Genomic DNA, 25692 nt, shown 5'->3' on the forward strand with positions numbered 1-25692 from the left:
ACATTTTAGATCCTGTTTCCAGTTGTTCCTGAAATCTAAGTTTCATATGTTTTTTAATGCTCACTCATCTTGATGTATCAAACCTTTCTTGGATTCCAAAAGACAAATACCAACTTGAGTAAGGTACCCTGGACTGTCACCCACCTGCAACCAAGTGAATCCAACTGACATCTATCTACTCTTTTTCCTAAAGAAATATCAAATCAGCATAACAGGAATTTGGAGAAATGTTGCCTCTAAGGTTGCCCCCAAGTGGTAATGTTCCTTATCAGCACAACCAGGTATGTTATTGTCAGACACCTTTTACCTTTATGTCAAAAAGAGACACGAGGAGTTTGGCTCCCCAGAACCATGGAGACTGGACTGGAAAATGAAATGACTTGGGACCCTGAAGGCACAAACCTAACCATGCAGGAGGAAACATAACAGCAAGCTGATTATGTAGGGTTAATGACCTTAATGAAACTGTCTTCTGGGCTAATCAGTAGGACAGCAAGGGATATATAGTTGTCAAGTCTTGCTTCATCAGGAAAGAGAGTTTTCTTTAAAATGTTTTAACTAATTAAAATATTGTAGCAGATACTCTTGATGCCCACCAATACCCTGTTAATCCTCTCCTGAGATCACCTGCAGCATCTGAGTCTTCCTGAGTGCTTTCTCTGGCAGAAAAAAAAAAAAAAAGACACAGTTATATAAATACTACCACATTTCTATCACTCTCCCCTTACCCGAAATTCCTGGCATCCCTTGGGAGTCGACCCCTTCCACCACCTCCAGCCCCTGATAGACAATGATCAGTTTTCTGTCCCTTTCCGGGAGGTCATATCAATGGAATCACACACTATGGAGCTTTTTTTAGTTTGGCTCCTTTCACTTAGCAAATTGCTTTTGAGATTCATTTATGTTGTTGAACATGTCAGTAGTTTGTTCCTTTTTATTGCTTAATAGTATTTTATTGTATGAATATATCACAGTGTGTTTACCCATTCACCAGATGGAGAGCATTTGGGTTGTTTCCAGTCTTTGGAGGTTATACATAAAGACATTACAAACATTTACTTATAGGTTTTCCCATGAATGTAAGTTTTTATTTCACTTGGTAAATACCTAGAAGCGGGGTTGGTGAATTGTATGATACATTTATAAGAAACTATTAAATTGTTTTCCAGACAGCAATGCATGAAATTTCCAGTTGTTCCACATCCTCACCAACACTTGGCATTATGAGTTTTAAAAATTTTAGCCATTGTGATAGGTGTGTAAGGATGATTTTAATTTACATTTCCCCAATGACTAATTATGTTGAGCATTTTTTTCATGTATTTAATCGCTATTTATATATCTTCTTTCCTGAAGTATATATTCAAATCTTTAACACATTTTAAAATATATATACTTTTATTGATCAGCGAGGAAGGGAGAGGGAGAGAGAGAAACAACAGTGATTCTCATCATTGATCGGCTGCCTCCTGCACGCCCCCTACTGGGGATTGAGCCCACAACCCGGGCATGTGCCCTTGATCAGAATCAAACCAGGACACATCAGTCCGCAGGCTGACGTTCTATCCACTGAGCCAAACCAGCTAGGGCCAGCACATTTTAAATTGGGTTGATCTCTTCTTGAGTTTTGAGCATTCTTAAGATATTCTTTTCCTTAATTTTAAGATGAATTTTTTTTTTCTGGTTGAAATTGTAGTATATACTTAGTTAAAAAATATCAGGAAGCACAAGTTTTTTGTGTAGAGTAAAAACTAGAGAAATTTACCATGATTCTTTTAATCACAACAAGATTAAAAACACACACACACAAAAAACGTTCAAGACACCAAAAGCAGAAACTCATCAAAGGCAGGTCATTTTACTGATGATGCTAAGCAACACTCGCAGGTCACCCACACTGCTTCCCGCTCTCTGCTGTAGGTGGATTTTTCCTACAGCTATGACCTCCAAGCAGGCGTGGATCATTTGATCAAAGGGGTGGATGCAGACCCATTTCCAAGCCCCACCAGCGTGACCAACCTCCTGCCCCAAGGTGAGATGTGGTGTATGCACTTTCAATACCTTCTCTCAGGTAGAAACTATGACAAAGACAATTTTCTTTCCTCGTGTAAGGCTGTAAAATGGTGAGATCCAATTACAAATTTGTTAACTCACCCAAGTACTAAGGGGAGAGTCTGTCTCTGTTCTTTAGTAAAATGAACACCGGGCAAGCACTTCCTTCACAGAGGACTTCTTACAGAATTCTACAAATGTCATACATTCTCTTCACTGGATTTTATGTGAATAATTTTATTTTCTTGAAAAGGAAACACAGACCTAGCTAAATAGTCCAAGTTACTAAACCCACGTGCTTGGCAAAAGGAGGGGAAAGAATCATTAAGTGGTGGCTTCAGAGTATCTCCTAAGAGTCTCTCATAATATCTATTTTTGTAAGACTCAGGAATGGTATTGGTATTTTCCTTTATAACCTCCCATGTTTTTTTCTATGCACACATATACATACACCAAATAGGATGTAATATAGGTAATATTTTCAACAAATTTTTCATGTATTATATCATGGAAGTCTTTTCAAATCCATAAATAAGGATCTATATTAATCATATTTAATGGTTGCCCAGTATACACTGTGTAATATAATTTATTTATTCAATCCCCTATTTATGAACATTTAGGTTGTGTGCAACATCTAGATATTACATTTCTAAAATAAATAGCCTTTCTGTGTCCTTGACCACTTTTCTTTATTTATTTTTAAAATATTTTTATTGATGTCAGAAAGGAAGGGGGAGAGAGAGAAAAATCAATGATGAGAGAGAATCATTGATTAGCTGCCTCCTGCAGGACTCACAATGGGGATTGCAACCCGGGCATGTGCCCTGACCGGGAATCAAACCGTGACCTCCTGGTTCCCAGGTCAATGCTCAACCACTGAGCCACACTGGCCAGGCCTTTGACTACTTTTCTATTGGGTTATTGAAAGGCACCTTAAATACTGGTGATGTTAAATATATTTAATTAACATTTTTAATAATTACGAGTAACATTCTTTTTCCCCTCTCTTTCCTTTTTCATAATTTAATTTAAAAATCATTATGCTGGTCTGAGCATGGAAGGTAGTTGGAGTTTACACAAGGAAGATAGCCAGGCAGGGTGACAGCCTGGCAGGCATTAGAAGGTACATACAAGGGAATTGAGCAATAAGTAAATATATTGAGGATAATGAGAGCCAGGTTTCTCACTTTTGGAGAAGGGAATTACAAATGTAGAAAAGGAAAAGAACTAGAATGAGCTTTGTGTGCTGGATTGGAATTACAGGGATTGATGTGAATATAGAAATATAGAAACAAATGTGTGTGTGTGTGTGTGTGTGTGTGTATACACACAGATAGAGATATGCAAAAATGTGTGTGTGTACACATTTATAGATTCCCTAGCTCTGTCCACTAAGAGGACCTGTAGCAATGAGCTACCTAATGTCCATACCTTGGTATTTAATACAATTTTCCAAGAAAAGGGCTCCTTGTAGAAATGGCTGGTTCTAGGTCTGGGACATGGAAAGTACAAGATGGGTCTGCAACATCTTCTTGTATCAGAAGGTAATAAAGTGCTCATAGACTGATGGGACACATCAAAAGGACACAGCAGTCAGCTTGAATGGGAGTCCAAATCTGTGCCAAATCTTGGCCAATTTGAGCATTAAAATAAACAATAATAGTAACCTTATATCCCACTGAATAGAATAGGGATCCATAAGTCCACGCTGACATAAATAGGTAAATGAATAAATACAGGGGAGAAGAAAAAGTTCTTCCTTAGAGTAGAAGGCCAACTAATACGTTTTAAAGGAGTGATGGAGTTAGAAGACTGCCACTTGTCAAAATTAATTCAGGCAAGAAACATCAATTGATGCTAAAACTGGAAGATGAAAGTTGGATGAGAACAGGATATTTACACAGATTCAAAGTTGCTCCCCACAAAATAGTGATTAGCTATAAGCAGAAAAAGATGAATTTTGCCATCAGACATTATTAAAGTTATTTTGGAACAAAGTGACACGTGCTACAAGGTGGGGACGCAGTAAGAAAAGCACAGCATCACTTCTGTGATATCCCTGACAAAAATCCATAACCTTAATCTAGTGAAAGTGTAATAGGTGCTTAAAGTGTTTGCTAGTGATTATGTTACAGAAGCTGAAGCATACACCTTCTTCCATAACCTCCACACACATGTTCTTCAGTATTTCTTGATTGGGTGCCGATCAGTTCAAACTGACATTCAGGAGGCAGAAAAAATTTGTTGAGTTAGACCAGGTTATAGTCTATAATCTGATAACAAGTTTGATCATGTCTGGTCAGCAGAAATCAAGATCAGCACTAGTGGAATAAATTCTAGATAGTGTCATACCAAATAATGCTTTTCAAAAACCAAACATTTTCTAGAATGCTTAACTGATGTGCTATCAAACGTGAAAGACAATTCAGTAGATTTACATCATGGTTGAAATATGAATCATCTAGCCGAGCCTGCCTGTAATGATTTTCACATTTTAAATATGGCGTAAATAGATATAATAGGAGTGTCAGATGAGGCTATGTCACTACTGAGTCTTTAAAAGTCAATGAATATTGTAGCAAAATTCATATGCTTGCTCTCATTTTTTTAAAAGTAGTGAAGTAAAGACATGGATTAAAGACTATTATTCACTTAAAAGCTATTTATTCTACAAATACAGGGGTAGACAAAAGTAGGTTTACCGTTGTGAGTACATAAAATAGAATTTATTCTTACATTTTTATTTATTACTAGAGGCCCGATGCACGAAATTCGTGCACGGGGGGAGTGTGTCCCTCAGCCCAGCCTGCACCCTCTCCAATCTGGGACCCCTCGAGGGATGTCCGACTGCCCGTTTAGGCCTAACCCAGGTAGGATCGGGCCTAAACGGGCAGTCAGATATCCCTCTCATAATCCAGGACTGCTGGCTCCCAACTGCTTGCCTCCCTGCCTTCCTGATTGCCCCTAACCGCTTCTGCCTGCCAGCCTGATCACCCCCTAACCACTCCCCTGCCAGCCGGATTGATGCCTGACTGCTCCCCTGACAGCCTGATTGCCCCTAACTACCCTCCCCTGCAGGTCTGGTCACCCCTAACTGCCCTCCCCTGCAGGCCTGGTCCCCCCCCCCCCAGTTGCTCTCCCCTGCCAGCCATCTTGTGTCCACATGGGGGCAGCCATCTTTGACTACATGGGGGCGGCCATTTTTGTGTTGGAGTGATGGTCAATTTGCATATTACCTCTTTATTATATAGGATAAGAAATAACAAATGTTGGTGAGGAGGTGGAGAAAAGGGAACCCTCATGAACTATTGGTGGGAATGTAAATTGGTGCAGCCGCTATGAAAAACAGCATGGCTCAGTGGCTGAGCATTGACCTAGGAACCAGGAGGTCACTGTTTGATTCCCAGTCAGGGCATATGCCTGGGTTGAGGCTCAATCCCCAGTCGGGGGCGTGCAGGAGGAAGCTGATCAATGATTCCCTTTCATCATTGATATCTCTCCCTTCCTCTCTGAAATCAATAAAAATATATTTTTTAAAAAGCTGCTTAAAAATAGAAACTATGATTCAGCAATTTATGTGAATTTGGAATAAAAACACTAACTTGAAAAGATATTGCACCTCCCTTTTCATTGCAGCATTATTTACAATAACCAAGATATGGAAATAACCTGTGTTCATCAGTGAGTGAATGGATAAAAGAAACTATATATATATATATATATATATATATATATATATATATATATATATATAGTTTTCAGCCACGAAAAAGAATGAAATCTTGACACTTGTGAAAACATGCATGGACCTTGAGGGCATTATACTGAGTGAAATAAGTCAGAGAAAGATGAATACCATATGATCTCTTATATATGGAATTTAAAAGTAAAATAGAGAATAGATTGGTGGTTGCCTTTAGTGGGCAGGGGGTGGAGGGTAGGAGAAATGGGTGAGCGGGGTCAAAAGGTAAAAAAACACACACAAAAAAATAAGGGAGTTGTGTGCATTAACATTTTTTCTTTGTAACTTTCCCTGATAGAGATGATCCCTCTAGCATTTATAAAATTACAGGCATATAAAATGTACATTAATTTTTATTATACTAGTATGTCTAGATATAATAGTCATAAATAGAAAGCTGTAATTTTTTTTATTCCTCTTTTTTCACTCATTGCAAGTTTACTCAAATCCCTATGAGTAAATTCAGTAGTTACGGGGGGAGGAGGGGAAATGCCTGTTTTTATTTTTTCTGTTGGATATTCCTAAAAAGAGGGGAGAATTTTTAAATGTTAATTTAACAATAAATTGTGAAGAAAAAAACACACATCACTTTCCTTTCGATCGATCCTCCAGGTTACAGCCCCATTTTCACTCTCACTTCCAAGGTGCCAGCTGCTATCAAGGCTTGAGTCTTTGGGGGATTCTTCAGTGTAAGGTTGTTTCTCAATTTTCTCCCATCAGGCTTACGATTTATTTTTCTCAGTATTTATCTATATGCTTAGCAGCTTCCCAAATTTTATTGCCATTGTTTTCTTTCATTCTCTTTATCCTTATTAGTTTATGTCTTAAAATAATGACAAAGGCAACAAATCTTTTCTGTGTCTTTATTAGGGATTTTGGAAGAGTGGATAGAATGGTTTATATTTAACCTGCCATCTTCAAAGAATAAAATGTGACAATCCATGTAGTTTGTGGCATGGTCCCCTGTTCAGTGCTGTTAGCTGCTATTATTTTTATTAGTGTCTCTCTCCTCTTACATCTGACTGCTTAGTCTGTCTTTTCTGACTAGTCTTTCTCCTTGTCCTGTCTAAACATAGATATTTCTTATGATTCTATTCTCCCACTTTGTTATTGCTTAAGCTTGCCGATGATTTCAATTCAGATGGCACACAAATATATGTATTATCTCCTCTCTCTGGACTAGACTCATTTTCCAACAATCAGCATGATCCTGACACTAGCAAATTTCACATGTCTTATATTGAACTCATCTCTCCATATAACCAGTTCTTCTCTGAACATATGTCTGTCTCCCTTTTTTCTTTTCTTTTTGGAGTTCATATCACCAAATTCTTGAAGCCTTGAAACCTGGCTGTTATGTCAAATGCCTTATTTTCCCTTAGCCCCTACACTCAATCATTTGTCATCCATTTTTCACTTCCTATCCCTGGGCCATTCAATGTCATTGCTTCCCATCTACCGTCTTGCCTCACTTGAATCTATCTTACTAGCCACTGAAGATTTCTTTCTAAAGTGCGGTTCTTCATAATGACTAAATGAACTAAACCTTTAGCCTTACCTCCTAACACTCACTTATAAGTTCACTACATTCTAGACAAGTTAGAGTACAATAGACATTTAAACTTCTTAAATTTAGCATTTGACCTTTGTTTATAAGTGACTCTCTAAAAGGCCAGAGGCATTTGCTAATTTATTTTTTTCCTGAAGCACAAATTCAAATCACATATACTGTAAAACTGGAGATAGGAAAAGTCACTTCATCATAAGCATGCCTTGCCAACTGCACCACACAGCCACACCTGAATCTGGCTTTGTTGCTTTCTACTTATCATCAGGCATTCAGCAATTTTTATTAAGGTTATGAAGGGACCACATACGTTTTTCAATTCTACTTTACTGTCTTTTATAAGGAAAAATATAAGCTAGAAATGGCACTTGTTGTTTTTAACATTTTTATTTATTTCAGAGAGGGAGTGGAGAGATATAGAAACCTCAATGATAAGAGAGAATCATTGATCGGCTGCTTCCTGCATGCCCCATATTGTGCATCGAGCCTGCAAAGCGGGCATGTGCCCTGATTGGGAATGGAACCGTGACCTCCTAGTTCCGTGGTCGGCAAACTGCGGCTTGTGAGCCACATGTGGCTCTTTGGCCCCTTGAGTGTGGCTCTTCCACAAAATACCACGGCCTGGGCAAGTCTATTTTGAAGAAGTGGCGTTAGAAGAAGTTTAAGTTTAAAAAATTTGGCTCTCAAAAGAAATTTCAATCGTTGTACTGTTGATATTTGGCTCTGTTGACTCATGAGTTTGCCAACAACTGTCCTAGTTTATAGGTCGACACTCAACCACTGAGCCATGCCAGGTGGGGCGGCACTTGTGATTTTGTTATTTTATAGATATAACTATTGTATCAAAGATGACTATACTTGGGAAACCTTGAAAATGTCCATTGCTTTTTGAACCCTTGAAAATGTCCAGTACATTGTTCCCTCCCCCAATGTTTTTATTATATACATAAGTAATCACAAATTCTAGTGGCTTACAACAATAAACATTTATTTGCTCACAAGTGTATTTACAATTCGGGCAGTGTTCTGAGAAGACAGCTTGTCTCTGCTCCATGTGGTGCCAGCTGGGGCGGCTCAATGTGGAGGCTCTGCCTCAAGATGGCTCACTGACAAGGCTGGTTGTGCAGGGCCATCAAACTGTGGGAGTGGGGATGGGAGGGCTGGTGGCTTGAATTTCTTCCATGCAGGCCTCTCCAGGTGACTGTTCGGGCTTTGTCATTACATGGAAACTGGCTTCCAAGAGAGAGGAAACAGAAATTGCCAGAATATTTTAATGCCTGGGCTCAGAAGTCCCAGAATGTAATTTCCTCCATACTCTTTGGTCAAAGCAGAAACAGGCCCAGTCCAGACTCAAGGGGAGGGCAGATAAGCTCCAACTCTCGATGGCAGCAATGGTATGCATATACAAAATGGTGAAGTTATTTGAGGCCATGTTTGAAAACTAGCTCCCACCACCCACCCTATGGCCACAACAATACATTTCCCTCCCATGTGAAAAATACACGATTTCCTTCCTTAAGGATATCAAAATAGTTCATCCCATTACATATCTTTTCATAGTCTAGAAAAGGGATGAGCAAACCATAGCATGAGGGCCAAATCCAAATCAGCTGGGGCTGTAATTCTCTTCTACATGGGCCTCTCCATATGCTGCGTGGGTATCCACAAATAATTGGAGGGAAGTGATTGAATCTCAGAACTATTTAGGAGGTAAAAAGATCAGGAAGATGTAGCACAACAATGTGAATATACTGTGGACTATTTTTGTACAGCCCCTGAGATAAGGATGGTTTCTATATTTTCACAGGGTTAGTAAAAAAACACCCAGAAGATGTAACAGAGATCACACATGTGACTGCAAAGCTTAAAATATTTACTATCTGACTCTACACAGCACAATTTTGCCAACCCCTGGTCTAGGCTATTTAAGTCAGATCCAAGTGCAGATGTGGTTCCTTGGATGTAGTTCCTTGACTGTGGCTCCTCAGATGTTTCCCTTTGATATGAAGACCAGTGAAATAAAGAGACAAAGTGTCTGTTTCTCACACACCCACTATCTAATGGTAAACCTATAATAGAAAACCTATAATAGATACATATTCCCATTCAAAAAGAGGAGAAAATGGAAGGGACATGGAACGTGATCCATAGCAAGTCTGAAATTCAGTCAAATTAGTTCCTTAACTTGACCTATTCCTGCTCTTTGAAAATGATTCTCAGTGGCTTTTTGCTCCATCTTAAGTCATCTTCCCTTTTGGAAACAGCCCATAATTGCAGATGAGTCGCTTCCTCAGCCTGCTTCCTGCCTGTAAAGTTGATGGTCCAGATGCCTCTATTCATTTTTAGTACAAGCTAGTAGAGATCCTTAAAGAGCCATAGGTTTCTTATACCTCAAGTTATAATCATCTCCCTTAGGCAAAAGCCATACTCATGTTTTTTTTCCAAGACAGTCCCTTCTCTACCATGGGCCAGTATGAAACTGTTGTGGACACCACCATTTAGATTCTTAGAAGCCCTGCTGTCTAGTTGAAATGATCTATTAAGTACTGTCTTAAATTTTTCTGAGATATCAACTTATCTATTGGTGTATAATAAATTATCCCCAAACTTAATGGGTTAAAACTACAATCTGTTATTATTTCATTGTTTCTGTTGGTTAGGAATCCAAGTCTCTGCTTAGCTGGATCCCTCTGCCTCAAGGTCTCTCAAAGTCCAAAACAAAGGTGTCAGTTGGTCTATGGTCTTATTTTAGTCAGCTCAGGCTACCATAACCAAATATCATATAATAAGTAACTTAAACAACAGATATTTATCACAGTTCTGGACGTTGGAAAGTCTAAGATCAAGGTGTCAACCAATTTAGTTCTTGGTGAGGGCTGTCTTCCTGGTTTGCATATGCTCAACTTCTCATAGTAGTAGCCTCATATGGCATAGAGAGTGCAAGCTTTAGTGTCTCTCTTCTTATAAGGGCACTAATATCATCATGGGGGCTCTACCATCATGATCTCATCTAAACCTTATTACTTCTCAAAGACCCTAATGCCATCACATTGCGGGTTAGGGCTTCATAATATGACTTTTGGTGGTATTCAAACATTAAGTCAATAACAGGTCTCATCTAAGGCTGCATTTAGCCAAGATCCACTTCCAAGCTTGCTCACATGGTTGTTCGCAGGATGAAGTTCCTGTGGGTTGTTGGACTGAAAACCCTAGTTCCTTTCTGCTCTTGGAAGGAAGCCTCCAGTATTCCTTGCCACATGGGCCTTTCCAGAGAGTAGCTCATAGCAGCTGTCTTCCATAATAGGCAGCAAATGAGAGAGCAAGAGAGGGTGTGTAGGATAGGGACCATGTTCTCTTTGTGATCTAACCTGGACATGATATCAATCACCTTAGCCATTATCTATTTATTAAAAGCAAATCATGCCGAGACCGGTTTGGCTCAGTGGATGGAGCGTTGGTCTGCGGACTGGAAGGTCCCAGGTTCGATTCCGGTCAAGGGCATGTACATTGGTTGCGGGCACATCCCCTGGTGGGGGGTGTGCAGGAGGCAGCTGGTCGATGTCGCTCTCTCGTCGCTGTTTCTGGCTCTCTGTCCCTCTCCCTTCCTCTCTGTGAAAAATCAATAAAATATATATATATATATATAAAAAAGCAAATCATTAGGTCCAGCTCATACTCAGGGGAGGGGACTACACAACGGCTTGAATACCAGCAGGTAAGGATCATTAGGGGTCATTATAAAGGCTGCCTACCACAAGGTCTTGTAGCTATACCCTTGCTTTGAACTTCCTTAAGGCCATATTTCCTTGATATCACCTTGGATTTGACCTTTGCCGTTAGGTTTCTGTGACAGCAGGACCTCACTTTTAGGTATGCAATTATGTTTCAGTCATCTCTTGCTGTATAACAAAAACACCCTAAAGCTTAGTATTTTTACACAACAGCACTCACTTTTTTGCTACTTTACAACTTGGGCCAGACTCAGTGAAGACAGCTCATCCGCCTTCATGTGGCGTCAGCTGGGCAGCTAAACTAGGGCTGGATTATCCACTTCCAAGATAACTCACTGACAAGCTGGCAATTGGTACCGGCTGTCCGCCGAGAGCTCAGCTGGGGCTGTAATTCTCTTCCCCGTGGGCCTCTCCACATGGCTGCGTGGGCTTCCACAAATAATTGGAGGGAAGTGATTGAATCTCAGAACAATTTAGGAGGTAAAACGATCAGGAGGATGTTGCACAACAATGTGAATATACTTCATCCTACTGTACACTTAAAAATGGTTAAGATGGTAATGCTACGTTGTGTGTTTTTGCCACAATTAACAAGTAATAAATCAGGGGACGATGGTGACAGCCTGGAGGTGGGTGAGAGTGTGGTGAGGGAGAAAGAAACAACATCAGGGGTGACAAAACCCAATAAAACACAGACTCTGGCCTCAAAATCTTTTTTTTTTTTTTTTGTCCAACAGAGGATGCAGAAGAGTTCATCACAATACATGTGGTAGATACTGTAGCTTTCTGCTGTAGCGCTAACAAAGATACAAAGCCCATGCCTCAAAATAGACCTTAAAGCCTGCGATTCCCAGAGAGAAGCATTTAAGACATAATTACAGGTTTAGATTTCTTAAAGCATGCCTCAAAATGAACAATGCCAGAGAAGCAGAGATGAGTAATAAAAACTACAGGTGCATACAATCCTTCCCTACCAATCCAGCATGGAACCTGGTAGGCCAGAAGCAATGCGGTAGGGTGGTGGGCAGGACAGAAAGCAGATGTTTCTTGGTCATTAGCCCTGTGTTTCCCAGGATATAAAGTCCCTTTGTTGTCTTAGGACTTCGTGCGTCTGGAAACTATTGCTACTGCGGAGATCTCACTTTTGGAATTCTCTTTCTTTGAAGTAGTAAACAGGTAATAAAGATCATTTATATCCCGAAGGAATGTACATGCCCCTTCGCCCCCCAACCCCACCACCTCCCACACAGTCAAACTCTTTCCCCACACTCACGGGGTTTTATAAATAGCCAAATTTACAGATTTTTTTTTATTGAGTTTTGTTGGCAACACGATTCTATTGTTCTTTCGATAAGCCTAAAAATTCTTAATGGGAAGGACAATATAGGAGCCCTCCTTTTACTGGCATAGTACCCCCACCCCATACGCTTTTCTGAAAACACTCTCACCGTTGACTAAATACTCTAGGTCTCCCTGCTTTGTTGTGAACTGCCTGAAGCGTCAGCTGACTGGCTGAGTGGTGCGATTTTATTTTTTCCTTTCTTGAAATCTCATCCGTTGTCTCATTCTGCACAAGCTCTCTGTCTGGGGTCTCCCCTCTGCAAAATAACGAAGAAAGAAAGATCACTACCATGAGTTTTCCTAGTGCTCTCAAGGTAGCTCTCCATGCTCAGACGCTTCCACGAATTCAGACCCTCCTGCCCCGTCAGGGAAGAATCTAATGCCATTCAAGCCTGAAAATCAAAACCGATAAGACAATGTGTTCATGCATTAAAAAATATTGAGAGCCTACTATGTGTCAGGCGCTGTATAGGTCTTGGGAACACAACAATGAGCAAGCCAAACAAGGATCCTCTCATGAAACTTATTCTTGTGTTTTTTTTTTATCCCAGAGATTTTTGACTTTTAACAATGGACAAAGTGCTGGCTTGGCTTAAAGACAAAAGAATCAGGTTCTCTGTTTGGAATGAAGCCTCGTTTCCCTGAGCGGGGGTAGGGGACGTTCTCCCAGCATCCTGGAATCACACACCTTCCACACACTCATAAAGAGTCTGACTGGAACCATCAATGACTAGATCAACTGTCATTTTTCTTGGGCCTTTGCCAGGCTGCAGCAACACAGTGCCTTTCTGTGAAGGGTATTCAGTAAAAGGCAAGAGAGGGCAAGGCGGGTGAAGTCCTGGCATTACTGGTCAGCACAGGAGCCCAAGACCACCACTCAGCCATTGCTCGGGAACACAGTGCCCCCTCGTGGCTCCTCACATACCAGAGCGAGGAACTGGAAGTGGGAACGGCTGTCCAAGTTTCCAGATTAATTGCCTCCTCTGAACTTCTATTGCTATTTGAAGACCCCGGGTTCCTTTTTATCCAGGACACACCTTTCTTTTGCCAGAGAGAAAAATGACATCCTGACAGCCATTAAGTCTCCGTATCAAAATCTTCAGACTCCCCTCACCACCAAGAAAAATCCAAGTATCACTACTGGTTTTCTCTTCATTATGCTCTTAAAGCAGATATTTTCTTTGCTTTCCGCAATTTAAACCAGGATGTGCGATTATGTTGCCGTGGAGTTGTTTGGGGTATCTTGTCGCCACAACACCGCTTTCATCTCCCCAACACGGAAGCCCTATCTTCAATCCCCACCGCTGCCCTCTCCCCTCCCCAGCAGCACTCAAACCAGTTCCTGAAGACTGTCCGGTGGGGTGGGGGTGGGGTGGGGAGATAAACAGTGAAGTAAGCAAATAATTAGCAATGGTGATTGTTGCTGTGCTAAAGGAACTGCATGCTGGGAGGGAGAATTCCTGGGGGTGGGAAGTGAAACAGAACCTACTGCTTGCTGTATGGAGTTTTAAGTGTGTGTTTGTAGCAGTCACGTTTGAAAAGCTTAAATGATACAGTATTGGAAAAGCTCTCTATGGCCCCGGAATAAATGGAACAATGTTAATAACAATGCTAACTTCCATGTATTGTGAACTTAAACTGGGTAAGAATGCGTGCTAGGTGCTATCGCTCTATCCATCAACCTATAATCTACTCTTAACAGCAAACTGCCGGGAGGTAAACAGAACTCCACCCCTCTCGCAGGTGAGGAAGGAAACTAAGCGGTCCTCCCGAGGTGGGTGCGTAAACAAGCCTCGTGCTCCCACCTCCTGGAACAGAAGGCCAGCCCGTGCTTTAAGCTGCTTTGACCCTCCGGAGGTCTGTCCTGGCCTCCAGTTGGGCTTGCGGGGAGGAATGTTCCCAGAGCCAACAAATATTTGCCCAGCGTCTACTATATACCTGGTAGCGTATTTTAAAGGCTGTGAGACTGAAGGATAAACAGGCTCTGGTCTCGTTGTCCAGGGAGCAGCTCTCCAAAGAGTGAGAAAGACAGCCAGGTAAACAGATAATTCCAGAACAGTCTGGTACGGGCTGCGAGGGGGATCTGCGCAGGGGCCCGGGGAGCCCGGCGGAGAGCCACGGCGGCGGGGCGGGGAGGCGGCGGCGGTTTCGCGGGACCCGGCGTGGGAGGCGGCTTGAAGCTGCGCCTCCAAACGCCCACGCGGGCCGCCCCCGGATGTCACTCGCGTCCTCGCATCCTGTCATTTCCAGCTGCCGACTAGGAAGGGAATAAATGGGTCTAATCCGGTCCTGAAAAGGAGGGGTAGGCTTTGGGAGAGGGGTACCGGTCCCTCGTGAGAAGCCAGCAAACAGAAGTAGTACATCACACTTCGAGGGGGGGGGGGGGTCGCACGGACAGGGCCTGGCTCTCCGAAGCCCCGCACCAAACTCACGCGCACTGCCCCACCAGTTCACCAACTCGGGGCCCCGCGCGGCCGTCGGGGCGCCCAGAAGGAGGCTAACCCTGAGGTTACCCTGAGGACCTGACCATCCCTCTCCTTCAGCGGCCCGAGCCCTCCGACCTACCGCGGAGCCGGGGACTGGGGACCGGCCGCGTCCCGCACAGCCCGCAGCCCCTCCCCAGCTCACTTGTTTGGGCCGCGGGGCAGCCCCTCCTCTCGCGGGGGGCTTCGCCGTCCGCGTCCCGTCCCTCCCGGCGACAGCCAACTGCCCAGCCCGGGAGGGCGGAGGCAGAAGGAGGAGGGGGAGGGGAGGAGGGAGGGGAGGGAGGAAGGCGAGAGAAAGGGAGCTGCTTGGATCCCGGACTGCCCAGAGCCTGCCTGGAGCGCGCACTCAGCGGCTCTCGGGTCCCAGCGTCCCAGCCGCGGCCCGCACCTCCACCGCCTCCTCCTCCTCCTCCTCCTCTCCGGGCGCCCCTCGCCCCCGCCTCTCAGCAGCTGCTAGGCTCGGGCTGCGGCCGCCCCCAGCCCCTACTCGGCCACCTCCCCAACTCTCTGGGGTCACTCCTGGAACGCGCGTCCTCGCCCCATCCTTTCTTCCTTCCTTCCCTCGCGCCCGCCCTCGCTCCCCAGGTCTCCCGCCCGGGTCCTGATTGTCTCGGTCCCTCCTCGGTCCGCCGGCGCCTCGCCCTGCCCGGAGTCTCCCTCGCACTTCCTGAGTCGCCCGCCGCCGCCGCCGCCGCCGCGCCGCTCCCGGGAGCCCGAGCCGCCGCTGCCCCGGCACAGCCGCCGCGCCCGGGGAAGGGAAGAGTGGGCGAGCTCGCCCGCGCCCAGCCCCGCGCCCAGCCCTGCCCGGCGAGGGAGGACCGGGAAGATGAACAACGGCGTCAAAGCCGAGGAGAACACCCCGAGCGAGGCCAGCCTTCAGGAGGAAGAGGTACGGGGGGGCTCGGTGCGCCGGCGGGGCGACCTGGGACGCCGGCCGCGCGCGGGCTTCCTCCGAAGTGCGGGAGAGGCCGGCGGGGCGCGGGGGCCGGGGATGGCCCCGGACGGTGGCCCCGGGAGGGTGTCTCCTCGAAGAGAGTGTTTTTGTGGGTGCGTGCCTAAAATTGCGTAACTTTTCGGACTTTTCGGAGACTTTTTGTAAGCATAATGCTCAGCTTTGTTTCCCCGAGGTTTTAAAAAGCGGAATCGAAAACTGACTCCAGAGTGACCTCAGGTCGCTGGGACCCGGGGGGTCAGGACCAAGCCCTGCGCCTGGCGCGGGAAGTTGTGGGGTGTGTAGTTGTGGGGTGTGTTTGTGTGTGCGGTTTAAGGAAGAACTCGGGGAAAGTTCGTCCTAAAAGATACCTTCGGTGCCCTGCCCCCCTCCCTTTCAGCGTTGAAAGTTCTCGGTGAAATATCTTTCCAGCGGAGGCATTTTGGATTAATAGATAACTCCTGAGCCACATTCTTCTCTGATGAGTCAAAGACCCCGAACCTGGGTTAAGATTAGGTTTTGTAAATTTAGGGCGACGCGGTGCTGAGGAGTAGGGGGGGTGGGGGGAAGCTCAAAACTTTACAATTCACCAAGTGATCATCGAAGCTATTTTAATAGGACTTTGACTTCTGAGCCTAAATTTCTTGTGGTGGGTCCCTCATAACAACTAAAAGGTTGCGGCTGCGCAGCGCTCCTTTGATAGAAACAAAATTCAGTGAGGGTAGGAGGGAACTCCTGAACACAGCTTTCAGAATTGTGTCCATATATTGGTGGTATTCTATTTGATGCAGGTACAGTATCTGGGGTCCAAGAAGCAATCTGTTTCGCCTACTTTTTAAGAGCCCACCTACTTGAGTTCTAAAACATTCTAAAAAGAACTTGAGAGTGCGTGTAGATGCAAGCAAGTATGCATCTAGATGTGACCTGTAAAGCATTCTTACAGGTATTCATCCGAATAGATAAGGTTAACAGAAACAGATTTTAAACTTCTCAAGTTTTTAGGGTGTTAAGATTACTGAGATACTGTGTTGTGTGTAATCTAAAATTCTGATAGTGAAGTCAGACTTTGTGGAGGATTTAACAAATACATATAAGCCATCAGCACATTGTCCACTGGTAAAATGGGACATATTTAAATGGGGAAGATAGAGGAGAGACCTAAGCGTATGCAAACTTATATGGTAGTGTGACCTAAGTGAATTGCTGCAAGCCAAAACTTGCCTTCTCACTGGAGGAAATTGCCTATTTGATTATAAACTGTTAATTTGAAAGTGTTGTTTCCATTCTTGTTTTTAACTACAAGTGAAGCAATAGTATAGACATTTTCAAAGAGATGAAGATTCACATTTTCAAGTTCCACTTTTTCTTGAACCTTACTGGGGTGCTTTGCTATTTATTTTCCCTACCTTTGAAGTAAAATTTAAGAAACAGTGACAAGTTTGCCTTTTTTTTAGAATTGCTACATGTTACTAATTCACCTAACACATCACTGTGATACTTGCTTCAGAAACCTTTCTATTTCAATTAGGTTGGCAGTCTGTTTATTTATAAGGGTGGAGCTATATTGTATGAAACCATCTTTCTGTGTGTTCATCCAATTGAGAAAACTTGTAAATGAGAAATAGTTAAATCAGTCAAACCAATAATTTTTTTTTTTTTTTTTTTGCTTTTGGTGTAGGTAGCAAAAGAGGTTTGCATATTCCCAATCATAACCTACTTAACTTGGTACAATTAGAGAAAAGTCACATTTTTCTGCTTGACCTTTCTCAATCTAACCGCTGACAGTACTTGAGTTGTACCTGTGAGGTTGTGTCCAATTAGAATCACAGGCGATCACAGTACAGTCACTGCCTTTTATCTGTCCTGTTGCCCTGACTGTTCCTTTTCAGGTGGGAATGGCATGTGGCTCAAGGAAGTGTCCGTAGTCTTAGCAAGGTATTTGTTATTTTTTTAAAAAGAGGACAGTTAGGAAGATTTCAGAACTCAAGTTGTACAAGAGGTGAAGGGAGAGGGTTCATAATGTTAAAATTTCAGGAAAAGTGAGTAAGTTGGCCTGAATGATCCAGGTAATTTTGCCCTAATTCCCTGGTTTGGGTTATGTTTTGATTTGGAAAAACTCCTAACCTCTTTTGTCTAACCCTGAAAGCCACAAGTAAAATAAATATGGTTTTTAGTGAGTCCCATTAATGTGCTCAGCATTATACAAAACCACCACACTGGATCCTTTTCCCGCCCACCCAGCGATCAGCAATTTGTCCTCAAACCCATTTAAAAGTCTTAGCTGAGGACTCCAGTAAACAGCACACACAAACAAAATGTTATATACACATAATGGCAAGAGAGGAAAAAATGTGTCTTGTTGTAGTTTCTGGTAGTGGTTGAATTGATGGGGAAAAGAGTCCAATCATCAAGAGAAAATAGTTTATTTCATAGATCATCAGGGTAATTACCCTCTCTGAGCCACATTATAGAATCCAAGTAATTTTTTCCCTATTTTAAAAATAAGTTCCTTTTCTCTTCCTGGACATTTTATCCCAGCTTCTAGAGCTTACACTGAAATAACTGATGCAAAAAACACTTACTGGGTTACAACTGTATAGATTGAGCAGTCTAGGATTTAGGAGAATTTTTTGCAGCTTTTTAAGTTTGGAAGTGTTTTTAGAACTTGGGCAAGACATAGACTTCTGCTTTGGATAATATTTAAAACTTGGAAAAAATAATCTTAAGATTTGGCTAGCCAACTGTGTAAGAGATAACACATCTGGTTATACGTATGTATTGCTATGCAAGTTCCTATCAAGGAAAACCAGTTGTCAAAATCTTTCTGGGATCTTAGAGTTATAAGGCTTATGTATAGGGTATTAGATTATTTCTTACATCATTATGCAATTAACAAAGTAATTCCTAGAATTTGCCTCTAATTTTGGACTAGGCAGTATTTTCTGAAACACCTTTGGTTATTTACACTTGATCAGACTTTATTAATATATAAGTAATGACGTAAACTTATTTATCAGTTGTTTTAAATATGAGCTCTTTTAAAATCTAGTAATAGGCAGAAATAATGTCTTTTTGGTCACTGAATTTTCAAAATAGGAATTTCTTTTTGGGAAATAAGCTAAATATATAATTTGGTTTTAGTTTTATTTTATTTGTGTCATTGGGTACTTTTTAGGCTGATTACAGATTATTTTTTAAAGTGTTTTTATTATGTTGAGGTGCTGGTGTTAGAGTAATTTCTCCCTAAATTACGTTGACTGAGTTTTCTTGTACTTAAATCTAAAAAAGCAAAGAACTTGGCAGTGTTGGAATGTTGATCAAAAAGATGTTGGGCAGATGTTGGGCAGAAATCAACGTAGTCCAGTCAGTTTTTCAGAAGTTAATACAAATATTTACCTCACATTCCTTCTTTTAAAGTGGTTAGTAATTTTGCCAAAATATCGGGGTCACGAAGAAAATTGTTTCTTATAATTGACACAGAGAAAGGGCACCATGTCAGTTTGGTGTGGCAACCTCAGGTTTTCACTGAGTGTTAAGATTCATCTATATTATGACTTGGGAAAAGTACAGAATGGTTTTATACAATTTAACCAAGTCTGGAGTTTCTGTTACTCCAAATCAAATCTAATACAATAAACGTATACTTCAGTCATAGGATAGATTTGGTGACAAGTGTGTTGGATGGAAATGTGGTGACTTCATAGTAAAATGATGCTGCAAGACCACTGCCAACATGGCATGCACTTTTGTTATTTCCCCAGTGGTGGTTTTTCCCTGATAAACCCTCATGTTCATGTGCAGGCTTCTTTGTTTCCAATGGCGTTTGTTTATGGGATAGATAGTTTGGCTAGGACAAAAGTGATCAGTGTTGGGATGGGGAAGAAAAAAATATTTTGGGGACTTAAACCAACAGAAATGTATTTCCTCCCAGTTCTGGAGGTCAGAAATTTTAGAAGCAATGTGTCCACATTGCCACACTCCCTTCTGAAGGCTACCTGGGAGAATCTGATTTTGTCTCTTCCTGCTTCTGACTACATTTTAAATGAGGGGATAATCCTCAATGTTACAACATTAAATGAAGAGAAAAGATTTTTAATGTCTATACCATATGATGCCAGTTCTTTAAAAAATACATATGTCAAATACTAATAAAAATGATCAGATTGGTGGGTTATAGATCATTTTTATTTACTTTCCGATGTTTTTCTGTGTTTTCTAAAATGAACACATGAACAAAAAACATCTTTTGCTTTGTTGATGTCATTACATTTCTTGGCACTATCTGTAGTTGTCAGGAAACCATTGGGCTGGTTACGTTCAGTTTTGTTCACAAGTGTGGCTGCAGGAATCGGACCTCTTATATTCTCCTAGCCTTTCTTCACAATGTTTCTCACTCCTTTATCCTGGCTCATTTTCGTGGTCTTGAGCATCTCTCTTTGTTCTCATCTGTTTTCTCAATCCATCCCTACACCCTATTGCAGTGTCCTCTGACTCCCTCAGCCTCAACTCCTTCAGCGCTGCTCTGTTCTCCACACAGTAAGACCCAAACTTGACAAAACTGCCCGAACACACTCTGCAAACCACTGGTTTCACCCACTGTTTCCCTCTTGATTTTGCCTGAACTGCTTTCAAGTTTCAGCCTTCATTTTTGCAGGATCCCATCACTCAATCCCAAAGAGATGATTTTCCTTAGAATTCCAGTTATCTGTTTAGCTTTCTGTTATCTTCATTTAACTCCTGAATCATTACCTTCTTTCCTGTAGTACTTTTTTTTTTTAAAGATCAATGACATCTTAGCACAGTATTCCCAACACTCAACACCTACCTACCCATGGATAGTACCCCAGCACCAGCGAAGTACTACACACACACACACACATACACACACACTTCTTTATACATGCATAATTTATAAAATAGCCTTATTGGTAGGATTGGTGATGATGACCTTGCATAGGAAAGCTGTTAAAAAGCAGCCCCTGTTTATGATTGAGATCCCTTGCCCACAGTCATGGATGGATCAGCTGGGAAATTAACTTCCTCCACCTGCCATGAATAGCCTCCATTGGAGTTCACAGGTGAGCATGCCTGGTCCCTCCAACAGCCACCGCCAGTGTGGGCCCGCTCAGTCCGAGGTGCATTTGGGTTTTCACCATTAGAATTTGGTTTCTGCTGCGGAACTCTCTTTGATCTTCGGACATGGGCTTCTCGAAGCCTTGCTGGAAGAGCACAGGGCTCCCTGAGTTCCCAAACAAGCCTGCCCTGTGTGACAGCCACTTCGGAATGTTTGTGTTCAGTTTCACTTGGCACCTTAGTGTCTGCCTGGGGATAGGGGTAAGGGAATGCAAATGTTCCTCTTGAACAGTGCTTGCTTTGGTCAAAGAAAAAACTTAGGAAGGAATGAGGGGAATGAACCTTAATAATAGCTGTAGCAAAAGTTATCTGCATGGCTCAGTGGGCTTGAGGCCATGCAGGACGGGACCGGGACCGGATATTTAAATTGATGCTATGTCAGTATCAGAATACCATCCCTGATGGGGATGAGTTTATGTGATGTCTGGGGATAACTTGGGTATGACTCTTTAATGTGTATTGGAAGACTATTTTAAACAACTTCAGTGTATTGTGTGTGTTTGGGGTGGGGAGTGCTTGACTGCATATAAAACCAATACACATCTTTGAGTTTATCAGAATACAGTTGCCCAGTTTGTCATGTTTACTGATAGCAGAAACAAGAAAATACTGGAATATTTGATCCTGTGAAATTTTCAGAACTCTTAATCCATTCACCCACGAAATGGTTGTTAACTTTTGAATATTTACTTTGTGTCAAGTAATGGCCAAGCAATTGATGTGTATTAGCATTGTTTCATCCTCACAAGTTGATGTGGGTACTGCCATGATGATGAACCTCATTTTATAGGGAGCCACTGAGAGAGACTGAGTAACGGGGGTGATGTGCAGATTCTGGGGGTGCCAAGGCCTCTTGAGAGGTAATCCTCCCAGTTTAGGGGTGATTGCCCTTGTAAACAGACAGGTGTAATAAAGCACCATGCTAAAGCAGGACACAGTGCACACTGCAAGGAGGAGAGGGTGATGGAGCTGTGTCAAGGAAAGCTTTGACAAGAGGTGACAGTTGAGCTATGTCTCAATTAAAGATTTAGTCAGATGAGGAAAGGGTTGAGACAGTGGGAGAAAGATTGGCCTATATCAAAATACAGGGGCTTTTTAAAAAGGATCCTTTTTGGAGACAGCAAGCAAGGCACGGCAGGAGAGGAAGGGAGAGTCTGGGAGGCTTCAGAGGGGAGATGATGGAGGAGCTGGCCTTTCATTCCCGGGAGTCAGACTTTATCTTGTGATGGGATCTGGGCTGCTGTGTAGGAGAGACCTGGCATTCTGGAACGTTCCAGTGGGAAAGGGAAGGCAGCACGTTTTGGAGTGGCCACTGAACCAGAGACACAGAGGTGTTCAGGGGCCTCAACAACTGTCAGATTCATGGAAGAGACGAGTTGCATCTGGGAAGCCTCTTGGGTTTCCCCAGTGGACGACTAGCTAAAATAGTGGCTGTATTTGTAGAAATAGAAAATAGGGAGGCTGAAAGGGGCAGAAAAGGAGGCAACTAGGCGATGAAGATGTTGGTTTGGAGATGCAGAGATTTGATTTTGAAAAGCGATTTTCAGAACGGTTCAAGAACCGGTGGGCAGTGTGAGTGCGAGTGCCAGAAAATTGGAGAGAGATGCCAGGACTCTGTTTTCTAGGAAGCCCGTGTGGGTAGGCAACAAAAGAGAAATAAATTTTACTTAAGTTTTTATCTATGCAAACAAGTGTTTGGGGAGAGGGGGAGAACTTGGGGAAAATTAAAGCAAAAATGTTAAAGCATTCTATAATGTAGAAATATAAAAATGTATTACGTATAGTCTGCCTAATTATCTCCTAGTAGTGTTTGGTATACCGAATCTATTTGAAAGCCTGAATAGGGAGGAGCTTAGAAAAATCTAGGTTTCTATAGTATTTCTCATACACTTTTTTTTTTTTTGCTTTCATCCACAGTCAAAGGAAATTGTTCTCCCCTAAAATTTGCAGTTAACTCCCAGGCTTTCACACTCCCTCCCTACCTCCCCCTCCACCCCCCCAACACACACACCCTTTGCCTAGAAGGGAAGGTCAAGCTACCGAAACATTTGTGGGTGGGCTTACAAAGTACAGGTAGACGGACGGCTTGGAGAGTCTTGAGTGTTTTTCTAAGAAAAAAATTTCCCCGAGTTGCTTTGTTCTTTTTTGACTTCATTTGGGGGAGGAGAAGGTGAAATAGCAAAATGAGCCTTTGGCCAGAGACCTAAGTCGCCTATTCTGTGGGCCACATTTTCAATGTGCTGCCTTTTCTGCTCTCGGCTAAGGGTCTGCTGGTGGAGAAAGAAAAAAGAGAGCCTGGGAATTGAAGACAACAACTGCCTGCATTTGTGTTTCTCCTAGGTTTTAACTCCACTGTAACCATTATGATGCATATTATGTAGAATAGTGGAGAAAAAGGAAATAGCAGTAATAAATGCCAATCACACCAGGAAGATGAGCTCAAAATTCCGGGCTGTAATACAGCATTGTTATACAAATGTAAATGCTAAGGGCCATAACCGTTGCCGCCTTGCTCAATCCTCCCAGCCCCTTGGATTTGACAAAGGTGCGAGAAATCTTGGGTGTCTCAAAATTGGGGTGCATCTCACCAACCCTTGAAAACAAGTGGGAGGCCAGTTTCTACTTTGAATTAACCTTTATTTCTCACGAGTTGATTTTTAAATGACATTCCTTTTGCTCTTCCTGAATTATGTCACCAGGTAGGTATGCTGGCAGGTGGCCAACATTATTCTAAGAGAAATCTCAAAGATTAAAAAATAATCTTTTTCCTGGAACCCCCAGGATCCAGTTTTGTGAAAATCTCTCCTATGCTCACCTAGAGGATGGATAGTTGGGGCCTCAAGAGAGAAGGTACTGCATAGAAAGTGCTATCTTATTACAGAAGTACCAGAATTTCCTTTGTGCTAGCAGGGGAAGTGCTGCAACAGTGTAATTACTTTCCCCAGCATGTGTGATTTACAGGACTTCAAATGTGTGAGTTTCCAAAGAGGCATCTGTGTTTCAATACAGTATCCCTCTAAGCCAGCAGGAAGTGTTTTGGGGTTGAGGGGAGGGACGGTCGGACCGGGACACACACACACAGACACACACACACACACACACACACACACTCTTATACTCTCTTCCGTCCTGTGCCTGCCCTGGGATGCTGGGTGACAGAGGACTGAAAACATTGTTAATTGCTTCTCCCCAGGGCCTTGCTAATCAGTAGAAAGAACCCGGAGCGGCCTGAGTGCAGTCAGCCACTGCTAGGCCAAATCGTTGTGTTCCTATTCTGCCTTCTCCCCTCTACTTTTTGAAACCCAATTCCTCCTTTTCCAGGATCTTGAAACATTTTCCCATTAATGAGCAAAAGACTTGTTAGAGCTAACTGACGCCGAGACCATTTTTGTTGCTCAGATTTCCTTTTCAGTCCCACTTAATGTGTAAGAAAATGAATTGAAGGGAGAGTTGAAGATCCAGGTACATATTCAAATACAATCAGATTTGTAAAAGCGTTTGTGGATTTATTTTTTATTTTTTGCACATTCATTCATTAAGCATTTACTGAGGAGTGTCTACTCTGTTTTAAACATTGTACTTTAACCACATGAAGTGTTATCATCCCATGTTTAGGGGTAAGAAAACTGAGGCTCTGAGATATTAAGTCATTTGTCTAAGGTTTTACAGCTGGTGGGTAGAAGCTTAAAATTTCTCCAGTGGTGCATGTGACCGGGCCCTGCTGGTCTCTGATGTCATCTTCCAGGAATCACAGACGCCTTCATTATGCCTCGGCTGCTTGGGCCTTGTTTAGGTCCCTCCAACTTGCCAAACTTGTTTCTGCCTCAGGGCCTTTGTGCTTGCTCTTCCACCCTACACCCAGATGTTTACAGGGCAGCCTCTTCCTTGTCATTCATTCGGATCTCAGTTCAGATGTCACCCAGAGAGACCTTTGACCTCCAAATTTAAAGTAGCCCCACTTTCCAAACCACTATTACATCCCTCCGCTTTCTTTTTCCGGATAGTACTTCTTAGTCACTGACATTACCTGTGTACTTATTTGTCTTACACTCCTGGAATGTGACTCCATGGCCGAAGGGACCTCTGTCTGAAGGCCCTTTAACCCCCAATACCTGAAACTGCTCGGTAATTTTTTTTTTTTAAATAACTAGAATACAAACCAACCTGTCAAACTCAAGCCTGTACAATACACCACAGCATCATAAACCTTTTTCCAGCAGTTTTTAGATTAAACTTTAATTAATACCGCCTTCAAGGTGATCATTTCTGGATCCCCATCTCCACTTAATTACATCGGAAAGTATAATTATCACAGCTTTTAGACCAGAAATTTGGGAGGGTAAGTAATAGATCCCTTGTGGAGGAAGAGGGTCGCTTAGGGGTTATGCACAGTTTTTCACACATCAAGGAATCTTCCTGCCCTTTGCCCAGTTAGAATGGAGACCTAGCGCGTAATTTCACGGAGCCAGGAGTGAAATGTGGGCCTGGGACGGGGTGATGAGTAAAAGTAGGCAAGGTGACTTTGATTCCTGTTTTGCAGATGTGACTGCTGGGTTGCAAAGGGTTAATGTTAGTAACCCAGGTGGAATTGATTTGGAGATAGACTTAACACACTCTGTCCTATGATTTAGTCTAGCCTCAAGCTCAACAGTGTTTTCTCTCCCTCCGTTTGCCTACAAAGTAGAAAGGCACGTAGCCCAGGATAA

At 42.7% G+C, this 25692-nt stretch overlaps 1 protein-coding gene and 1 long non-coding RNA gene across 5 annotated transcripts in view; one reads left to right on the plus strand and one right to left on the minus strand.

Annotated features, from left to right (window-relative positions):
- Positions 1 to 8333: 8333 nt before the first annotated feature.
- On the minus strand, positions 8334 to 15070 carry LOC307104374. The gene is made up of 3 exons (XR_013813889.1): positions 14375 to 15070; positions 12544 to 12693; positions 8334 to 8597 (listed from the first exon to the last, which is right to left on the minus strand). It is a non-coding gene; the product is annotated as an uncharacterized lncRNA (long non-coding RNA).
- A 175-nt stretch (positions 15071 to 15245) lies between these two features.
- RBPMS (RNA binding protein, mRNA processing factor) overlaps positions 15246 to 25692 on the plus strand; it is a 181915-nt gene continuing 171468 nt past the window's right edge. For 3 of the 4 annotated variants that reach the window (XR_013813888.1, XM_079779285.1, XM_079779284.1), the window contains exon 1: positions 15251 to 15811. Coding sequence is in view for 3 of the 4 variants with exons in the window: in XM_079779285.1 (XP_079635411.1) it covers positions 15749 to 15811 (63 nt within the window). In the remaining variant the exon portion in view is untranslated. Of the gene's footprint in view, positions 15812 to 25692 lie in introns of all 4 variants that reach the window. The other variant, XM_079779286.1, reaches the window with a different exon arrangement.

The sequence above is a fragment of the Cnephaeus nilssonii genome (assembly GCF_951640355.1).
Source record: "Cnephaeus nilssonii genome assembly, chromosome: 8".
Lineage (NCBI taxonomy): Eukaryota > Metazoa > Chordata > Mammalia > Chiroptera > Vespertilionidae > Cnephaeus > Cnephaeus nilssonii.